This window comes from Poecilia mexicana, unplaced genomic scaffold (assembly GCF_051168715.1).
Source record: "Poecilia mexicana isolate PSO_F unplaced genomic scaffold, ASM5116871v1 scaffold_20, whole genome shotgun sequence".
NCBI classification, from domain to species: Eukaryota; Metazoa; Chordata; class Actinopteri; order Cyprinodontiformes; family Poeciliidae; genus Poecilia; species Poecilia mexicana.
Window position 1 is genome coordinate 11,931,990 of NW_028263389.1, and position 9,621 is coordinate 11,941,610.

Genomic DNA, 9,621 nt, shown 5'->3' on the forward strand with positions numbered 1-9,621 from the left:
AAACTTCTCTGTTTACATCTATAAATTAGTCATGTCGAATAACCACTAAAGAGAATGCATTATAAAACAACTTGTTAATTTTAAGTATAAGAGTAAATGCAAACTCCTTGTTGAAGTCTATAATTATTGTGTCAATTTCTGTTAAAAATAGAAAGAATACTTTTCATGGCTTTTCAAAGCGCAGAGGTTTGCGCTACCTGCATTAGTTTAGAGTCGTGGCCAGTGTAGACGACGATTCCCACAACCCACTGTGTGTTCCTGAGCTGGGCTCCACGCAGCAGAACCTGGTCTGGACCCAGAGGAGCTGGACTGAGGTAAAGCAAATGGAGATTTCGTCCACGAGTGGAAATTTATAGCATTTAGGAATCAACATTGACTTCTTTTATGGCTCTGCTTTTCTTATGCCAGATGTTTGGATTCTCAGAATGTCAGTTCCCTTGAAGGATCCAAATTTCTAACTCTGAACAGCCTTTGTTGCACAACTACATTGGTGCACATTTTATTTATCTGTCATTTAAAAATTTCTTCAACCAGTTTTTTTTTTAAAGAAAGAAAAAATACAAAAGAAAGAAATCATCCATAGTTTTTGGCAATACAACTTTTGCTAAAAGCTGTGCATGTCTCACTTCTGGTTCACCAGGCGCAGCGTGCCGGTGAAGTCATACAGGTGTCTGTTGGGGCCTTCGCACTCCAAATGGCCCGACAACGCCATCAAGTCATCCAGGGTCTGAAAACCGGCCGTCAGGGGAAGACCCTGCATGTAAAGCCAAACCAAAGAAGTGGAAGATTTATAAATGCGCAAAACAGAACAAGAGTCCAAAGAAATTTGAGGAAAAGTTGACAATGTAAAGTTCCTGGAAAAATACAAATTTTCCGCATTCCTTGGTCTGTTTTAAATGTGTACTTACAGAAGTAAAAGCGAGTATAAACGATTTTTACTACACAATCAAGACAGGAGTTCCTACATATCTTCATTTCAAAATTCATACTTTTTCCTGGACTAAAGCTGTCAGTTGTCAGTCCTCATTGAACCATAGATGGAACAACAGATGGAAGGAAATACAGACCAGTGGGAAGATAAATTAAGATTTATGGATGAGCGAATAAATGGATTCATGTTCGGAAATATTTTTCCCTCACTATTCTTTTTCCAAACCTGGAAAATATATATATTTTTTAAATCTAACTTTTCCAGACTGTATAGGAACTCTGTCAATGGGTAGGGAAACAATGGTTTCTTAAACAATTTATTCTAGAGGCAGAGTTTCCCATTTGAGAAAATAAAAAGTGAGAAGAACATTTTTTCAGCAGCTTTTTTCCTAAATCTAGAAAGCATTACATAAGCCATTTCAATATTTTAAACCTACAGTTAAACCCGTGCACACCCAAACCCAAATAAATTCTGCTAAACACAGATTACTGTACCTGTCTGATCTTCAGGTTGGTTTCTCCGTCCAGGTTTGAGGTCTCAATGTAGCACATGGCTTGTGGCTCGCTGCAGAAATGGCAGCAAAGTTAAAATTATACAATTACACTAGATTAATAACAATTAATTTAATTGGTTTGTTTAAAATTCAGTTAAAGTCATGTGGAATTGTTTAAATCATCCAACACCACCTCAGTCAGCAAAAACGTAATTAAAACCCAATTAAGTAAAAAGGCATGCCAGTGTCACATTTAGGAAAACATTTTCTGGCACTAATCAAACAATTTTCTAACACACACACACACACACACACACACACACACACACACACACACACACACAAAACGGAGTCTGACCTGGACGACACTATAACCATGTCAGCTGGAAGATGCTGGCCATTGGTCACCTTCACTATGTCCCCTACTGCCACCTGGTGGCCAGGATGCAGAGGAGCGACAGAATGAGCGAGAGGAACAAGCGTTTGAGTGGGGGCATGGGTAGGTGAAGAGAGGGGAAAAAAAGAAAAAAAAGAGGGAGGTTAATCAGTGACTACAAAGAAAACAGCCATCAGAGGGAAAAGACTTGTGATAAGATGACAGCAAGCACAGCAGTGCATCATGTTCTGGTCAGGTTGCAACAAATTCAGACTTCAGAAACATAACAGCTTGAAAGAACGTGGCGATAAGAAAAGGAGAGGCAAGGTTCAGCAAGCAAAAGTTGTTACTTTTATTTAAATCAGTCAAGCATGGTGCAGCCATGCCAGTAACCATCATAAATAGTCATTCATTACGGGCAAGGAGCTTTTTAGAAGAACAGGAAGCAATGCAATATTTCAAAATTACAAAAGGAAAACTTGTATTATTAACCTGTCTGCATTTAATATGTTCCAAAGAACAGCAACAACAACAATAAAAGAATGTAATCTCTTTTGAAAACAAGGGTGTGGAAAGTTTATACAAAGCATCACTACGCACAAGAGAAACTACCCTGCTGCAGATTGTTTACTCTTTTTAAAGAGGCACAAAGGGAATGCAATGGATCTCAAAAATCTAAACAAACCTGTTCTCACAGTGAGAGATTCAGAGAACGTTCCCACAAACTACGAAACTTTAGACAAAACTTCTTTCAGAAGCAAACTTTAATTAGACTGGATGACAAGCTGGAACAAATTCCCTTACCTGTCCTGACACACTGAAGCTTAAATCCTGATAAACAGGCTTTGTCACCCACACTCTGTAACAAGGACCCAGATCTGACTTGATTCGACCTAATGGAGCGAGGCTGAGCACAGCTGGGCCCAGTTAATGAGGACATTCAATAAGGAGCCCAAATCTTAGGAAAACAAGTCCGCACTACATTGTGACAACAGAGCATTTGGGAACTTGCATCTAATAACTAAGCTCAACTGTGTTGCTGCTCTTGATTCGGCACATTTCTCCTCCAACTCTGATTACACGTTTAATTATCTCGATGAGCTGGCTTTCATTTCAGTTACGCATTTGCTTTCTGTTTTTGTACAACTCAGCACTCTCCACGTTTATTAGCTACAGAAAAGCCTAAAAACCCTGAAGTGTTGCAAAAAAGCTGAACGCTTAAACTGAGTATATTTATTCGTAGAGGGGAAAACTTATTCAGAAATAGGTTATTTTTTCCATAATTATTTTTGCCACATTTATTGTCATATTTCTGAACTGTTGATACTTACTGCCTCCCCTATTCCAAATAGAAAGCACATACCCCTTTCCTGAATCACATTAAAATGGAGGAGCATTGGACAAGAGGGATATTTGATCATTCCTTATCTGGGTTAGCTCAACCTCAGTAACATTTGCAGCTTCAGTTTGTGATAATAGAGTAAAAAGAAATATTTTCTGGTCATTTTGAATGAAAGAAATGAATCCTTCAGGGAGTTGTGACCAATGTGGAAAATTTTTTATTTTGTGTCTGATTGGGTTGACTGGATCATCAGTCCAAATGACCCATTTTGGGTTTTCTGTCAGGTTTCACAAGAATTTCCTCCAAAAACTGAAAGGGTTCATACACACTGAAACAGGCCCGTTGCATCACAGATCATCTACCTTACTTAAAAGTGGCCATACGTTGCAAAAACATAAGATCATGTCGACTCACGACTTATTAAAGACAATGAAGAAAAGGTGTGTTTTTAAAACGGACGTAAAAACAGGAAGCGAAGATGTCCGTCTTAGTATTTAAAGACAGTTTGTTCCAAAGTTTGGGTGCTTGAAGCTTAAGCAGACATGCTCAATAGGATTTCTTGTCTTTCCCATTTTGAAAAATACATATTTTGTACTGAAATTTACAGAAAGTAAAGGATGAATTTATTTTGGGACTGTCAACATTTTTCTTCTTAACTAACAGTTGTTGTATTCTCAAGAGTTTTAACTTCAGACACCTTTAATTACTTTATAGTAATTTTTTTTTCATCATTTATGCCAGTTTGATGTGATGAAATGAACGAGAAATCACAAGCATGATAAATGAGACGGCATCAGCCGCGTTTGCGATGATAGCGATACCTGCTTCCAGATGATCGTCTGCCAAGCTCCGCTCCGCAGCACTGAGAGACAACGACAACACAGCCATCAGTCAAGCCTATGTAGCGGCTCTCATACAGTATTCATGGCCTCTAAACCTTTGTCTTTTTTTTTTTTTTTTTTGTCTTGGTCTGAGTGCCCTCTAATGCTATAATGACCGACAGACAAGGGCCATTCATCGAACCATGAAAGGAAAACAAAACCCAGGCAAACAGACGCGCACGCTCATGGAAAAAAATCACTCAATATACCTGTCGTCTTCTTCTTGTTCACCGTGTTGTCGGCTTTGTGTCTTTTCTGCAAAAGGGCAAGAAGAAAATAGAATGAAACTATAAATATTTGGAGTAAACCTGCTCTAGGAGCAATATTACAAGTCTTGACTAAGTCCCTGCTGAGCTACTCACATAATCCTCTATGATTTCTTTAATTCCCGCCACAGTGAGAATGAAGATGAGCGGAACCAGAGTGGTGTAGCGACCGGTCGGTGATACATCGGGGATTTGCTGATGAGAAAGAAACAGAATCTATACTTTTATATGTGCTGGTGGGCAGCACAGAAGAATCATTACCATTATCTAAGATGACGGCAATAATGACAAGCAGAAGGGTCCTTTTGTAAGTAGATTGCCAAGTGCTTCTGAAGAATATCTATTAGCTTGCACATTAAAAACTCTAGTATATTTGCAAGATGTTTGTAAAGATTATGTTGATGAGAATGTAATGGATCCATGGAAAAGCAATAAAATCTTGGTGAATAGCTGAGATTTTAATGCATATTAAATATGCATGAACAGGATAATGCAATTTCTTTGCTCTTGCATTTACGTTATTTTCCCCTTTTTTCCCTCCAAAAAAACATTTGTTTAGGACAATTTGATCCTTATTAATCAATATTGCACATATAAAAACAACAAAAATGGGCATAAACAGACAGGGCTGAATGTCTCAGTTAAAGCATTCTGGGTTATAAAACGTCAGTATCAACAAATATTTAAATTTATATCTCGGCGTCCATATTCTGCTGGAACAGGACTTTGATCTAAATATACCTTAGATCAAAGGTACATTTAGATCACTTGGACTTGAGACTAAGTCCAAGTCTACAACAGGTCCATGGAAGATATTATGCATAGACTTTGTAAAGACTGCTTGCTGGATAGCAACTGAAGTAGCAGCAGAGCTTTAATCAACATCTCCATAAGATCCATGAAGCTTAACTTTGTAAAACCTGGTACGCTCTCTATCCAGTGACATGTTGAGTCCAATTCTATCCGCCAGGGAAGAAACTGGATTTTAAAATGATGGTAATGGTTTGGAACCGTCACAGTTAATGTTTCATTATGAAATTGTAGACTTAACATTCTACAATGTGTCCCACTGATAAACATTTTCAGTTTTGAACAGCACAAGTCAGCAAAAACAGTGTATTAATAGCTAGCTGTTAGCTTTCACTACTTAGAGGATTTATTTTCATTTTAATGCTGATGTCAGCTCAAAATAGTGATATCTCTGCTACAGGGCAATAGTGGAAATCTGTTAACTTCACAGAATGTCACTATAAAAAACCCAGTCCAACCTTTTAAAGTTTGAACTCTGTAATCATTTTGTCTATTTTGTGATAAATAATGTTTAACTGAGTCTCATCTTTTCTTCATAAACATGAAGTTGGACACGTCTCTTATTTTTAAATATTGTTAAATGTTGCCTTTCATGATTTAACAAAAATAAATCCAATGAGATAAAAACTATGTTGTGAATGCAGTTATTTCACTATAAATATTCTGTTTTAGAGAAAGTGAAATGCTAACTGTGTCCATAAAATGCAAGAAAACTTATTTTGTTGTACTTTTTACAGTTTTAAAAGAAAAACAATACACTGGACTTTACAGATCAGGGATAAAAACAAAACAAAGATAAATTAGAAATTTAGATCTCCGATTGGTCCATTTCGAGTATAAACTAAAAGACAAAGAATCAGGCCCAGCCCTGACCAGAACCAGCTTCAGCGTCTACCTGCATAAGTGCGATGAACAGGAAGAAGGCGTTGGCCGCCCGTCTGATCTGCTCATAGAGGAACCGGGGCAGAAACGTGAGAATCCCATACTTGGTGGTACTGTATGAGGAAAATGGAAACAACAGATAATGTGCTCAGATAAACAAGAGAAAAGGTCATGCAATGCATTAGCAACTAAAGTGCAATAAATAATAGATTAATAAATATTAATAATGACATCTTAATGTAAAATTCTCTGGTGCATCGCTTACTTTAGTGGATGAATAAAACAAAACTCCATTTCGACTATAAACACCCAAATGTGCTCAGGTAGGGGAAACCTGGGCCACTAAAGGCTGCACACACATCGCACTTATAAATAGATCAAGATATTTAGTCCAACGCACTAAATTGAGACCAAGAATGTCAGGAAATAGGTAGAAGAAACCTTGGCAGCCCCAATTTATCCACAAGTCAGCTGTATTGATCAGACAGCTGTATTGATTAGCCTTGATATAGCCATTAGCTACAGTAAGTGCTTTTATAAAAAGCTAAAAATAAGGTCAACATTCAAGTTAAGACCTCGTTTTGTTGTTTTTACCCCCCCTCTTTCACCTAAGTGAAGAGAAAAAGCTTCTGCAATGAGCTTCCTTTAATGGATTGTGCATGTTCCTGTGTGTGAGTGCTGAGAGTGTGCATGCATCACATGGCACGGCGCAGTTCAGGATCGCCAAGGAGATGAACCCGTAACCTTCACCACTGCCCCCTCTAGATCTGCCTCATCCTTAGACACAAAATACGAGGAGCAGGATGTTGCATGGAAAAAAAACAACATGGGAGCAACAGCTGTTGACCAGTCACACCGACACACAGGATCCTGACCCGGAGGTGACGGATACCTCCGAGCTGGTGATACTACACGCCTCAATCTAATCAAAGACAAGCGATACGGCACTCCAGCAACAGAGACACGTGCATTCCCACTGAATCAAAAAAAGAAAAAGAAAGAAAAAAAAACACCTGGATGTGTTAGTTTCTGTAGTGTACATTGCTACAAGTGTGAGCAGCTGTTGGCAGCAGGGGTGATGCTGTCCTGCAGCTGTGCAGCTTTGGACTGTTTTTATAGAAAACAGCATTCAAAGTACAGAGCAGTCAAAAAGTATGTGCCCCCTTCCTTTGGCTAAGATTAAAAAAAAATTGATCATTGATCACAATTTTAATACTAGACAAAAATAGCCAGGAGTTAATACAGAAGGAGTTTTTTTAATTAAGATAAAAGCTATGCAGAACCATGAAATCACTACACTGAAGCCGTCTTACAACGTGGTAGGCTAAAACAATCTGAAAAAGTCACCATGTCCCAATTTAATGGACTTCAAGAACAGATGGGAAGCAAAGGCATTTACATCAGTCAGTCTGGTAAAGATTACAAAGACATTTCTATGGCTTTGGGACTCCAGAGGATCATTATTATCGACAACTGGAGAAAGCATGCATTGACTGAACTTTCCGGGAGGGGTCGGCAAACCAAAACTAATCTAAGAGGGCCTCAGCAAGTCATCCAGGAGCTGATAAACTCCAGAACATTATCTACGTCATTTATCATTTTCTCACTGACTCAGTTAAGGTCAGTTGACCATTTTCAAATGTTTGACAAAGGTCAAATATTTACCAATAAACATGTTGAAGATCCAAGGCTTTGGAAAATATTCCGTGGACATAAGCAACAAAAGTGGAATTTATTTAACTAAACTAAGATGGTATTAAAAATACATTCAGTCAGAAATAGTGGTGGCAGTGTTATGGTGTGGGTGTCGTTTCTGGTACTTGCTGTAGTCGAGGCAAGTCGTAGGGCTAAATTTGTTGCTTGGATAACTTTTCTCGTATTAAGCAGAAATATTTGAAAACTGCTCATTTGCGTTTACTCAAGTTATGTCCGATATTAAAACTGTTTGATCTGAAACCTTTAAGGATGACATAAAAAAGGCAAGACCAGAAGAAATCTTTAGGAGGAAAAACAAATTTTTCGGCACTTCTTTATTCTAAAATGATCATGCTGTGTACTGAAGAGTGAAGCCTGGAAATGGAGAGGAGGACAGTGGAGTGAACAGATAAGAGCTGCAATGCTTTAATCTCAGAAAGAAAAATCAATAACGCTGTTGGACTTTTAAAACACAAACTAAAGAGTTACAGGAATACAAGGACATGAAAGGCTTTTTGCCTCTGGACCAAGAGTGCTCCCGTCCGTCCAATCTGCACAGAGGAGAGGCGGAGCGCCCAAGCACATCCAATCAGATGGCCGAATGGCACCCACATTAATCTCATTAGGTGAAATGCTTCTGTTTTTTTTTAAAGTGAAATTCAATCTAGCAGAAACACTCATTCTAAAACCTCACAGTAAAAGCAGAAAACAATCCCTTTCAGACACAAAACAGGAGAGTGGATCTACCGACTGCGCAAAGCAGACAACAAAACTACAGGAAGGAAAATGACACTAAAACAAAACAACATGATTCCCTAAAGATGTGAGCCCAACAGAAAACAGTGGGGACACATGTGAGAGAAAAGGTGCAAAGATCTGCATTGGAGTTTACTTTTGTCGCACCAAAGCTGTGATAAACTCAGAAGGTCGCGTCTAAAATAAATCACACCTAAAGCATTTGACGTGGAGGAGGCACAGGAGACAGGTTTTATCCTCAGTCACGCAAAAATAATTATTCACAGTTTCCCTTCAGCAGAAACACACCCATCCTGAGGAGCTTTGTGTAAATCTATGTGAAACGTGTAATTGGGGTTTAATTTACCAAGCAGCATTAAATATTAATGCGGAGGTATTGATTGGGCAACACTGTCGTGTCATCTTGTTAAGCCAAGCTCTTTTTCCACCACTCAAACATGTTAGCCTCACCCTTTTAGGAAGACGGCAAATAATCACTAACAGGAGAGAGAGATCTTCAGGTGAAAATTTGTGAGAATTTGTAGAAACTCAAGGAATGATCACTATTTAAGCAAGAAGAATACGTTTTAGGAGGCGCAAAACAACCATATATCCAAGGTTCAAAGTCTATGTGACACACGGGTGAAACACGGTGACTGTCAGAGGCCGTCCTTCAACTCCGCTCGGTGTGGATTTAAAACCTGATAAGCAAACATCAGCTCTGCTGAACCATCTTTTAGCCAAACAAACGCCAAAAGGTTAAAGAATTAACACATACACTATAAAAATGAATTTGGGATTGTATTAGATATTGGCAATTAAAATGACTGGTAACACTTTATTTGAAGGGGTGTGCATAAGACTGACATGACACTGTCATAAACATGACATAACACCTGTCATGAACATAAAGAAGTCTTTATGAATGTTTATGAATGTTTATGAATGTTTATGACAGCTGTCATGAAGTGTCATTGGGTAAATAATGACACTTTTAATGCAAAGTTGCTCTAAAAGTTCCACTAAAAGTCCATTAAAAGTGCCAACTTTGCATGATTTTGTAAATAATGACAATTTAATGCAAAGATGGCATTTTCAATGGACTTTCAAGTTGTAAGAGAAGTTATCATATTTGAGATCCAAGAAGTAAACATGTTGCGGTGCTAATGTCAAGAGCAAAATGTGCGGCAAATGAGGAAATATTTAAATA

General features: G+C 38.2%; 1 protein-coding gene across 5 annotated transcripts in view; it reads right to left on the minus strand.

Annotated features, from left to right (window-relative positions):
* The window catches only part of atp8a2 (ATPase phospholipid transporting 8A2), a 62,388-nt gene that overhangs the window by 40,412 nt on the left and 12,355 nt on the right, over nt 1-9,621 (minus strand). For 4 of the 5 annotated variants that reach the window (XM_088001237.1, XM_088001236.1, XM_014975377.2 and 1 more), the window contains exons 3-10: nt 5,995-6,094; nt 4,386-4,484; nt 4,233-4,278; nt 3,964-4,004; nt 1,783-1,856; nt 1,426-1,495; nt 627-754; nt 198-309 (exon numbers count right to left, since the gene is read on the minus strand). In XM_088001237.1, coding sequence (XP_087857363.1) covers nt 198-309; nt 627-754; nt 1,426-1,495; nt 1,783-1,856; nt 3,964-4,004; nt 4,233-4,278; nt 4,386-4,484; nt 5,995-6,094 — 670 coding nt within the window. Of the gene's footprint in view, nt 1-197; nt 310-626; nt 755-1,425; nt 1,496-1,782; nt 1,857-2,604; nt 3,895-3,963; nt 4,005-4,232; nt 4,279-4,385; nt 4,485-5,994; nt 6,095-9,621 lie in introns of those variants that run through there. The other variant, XM_014975390.2, reaches the window with a different exon arrangement.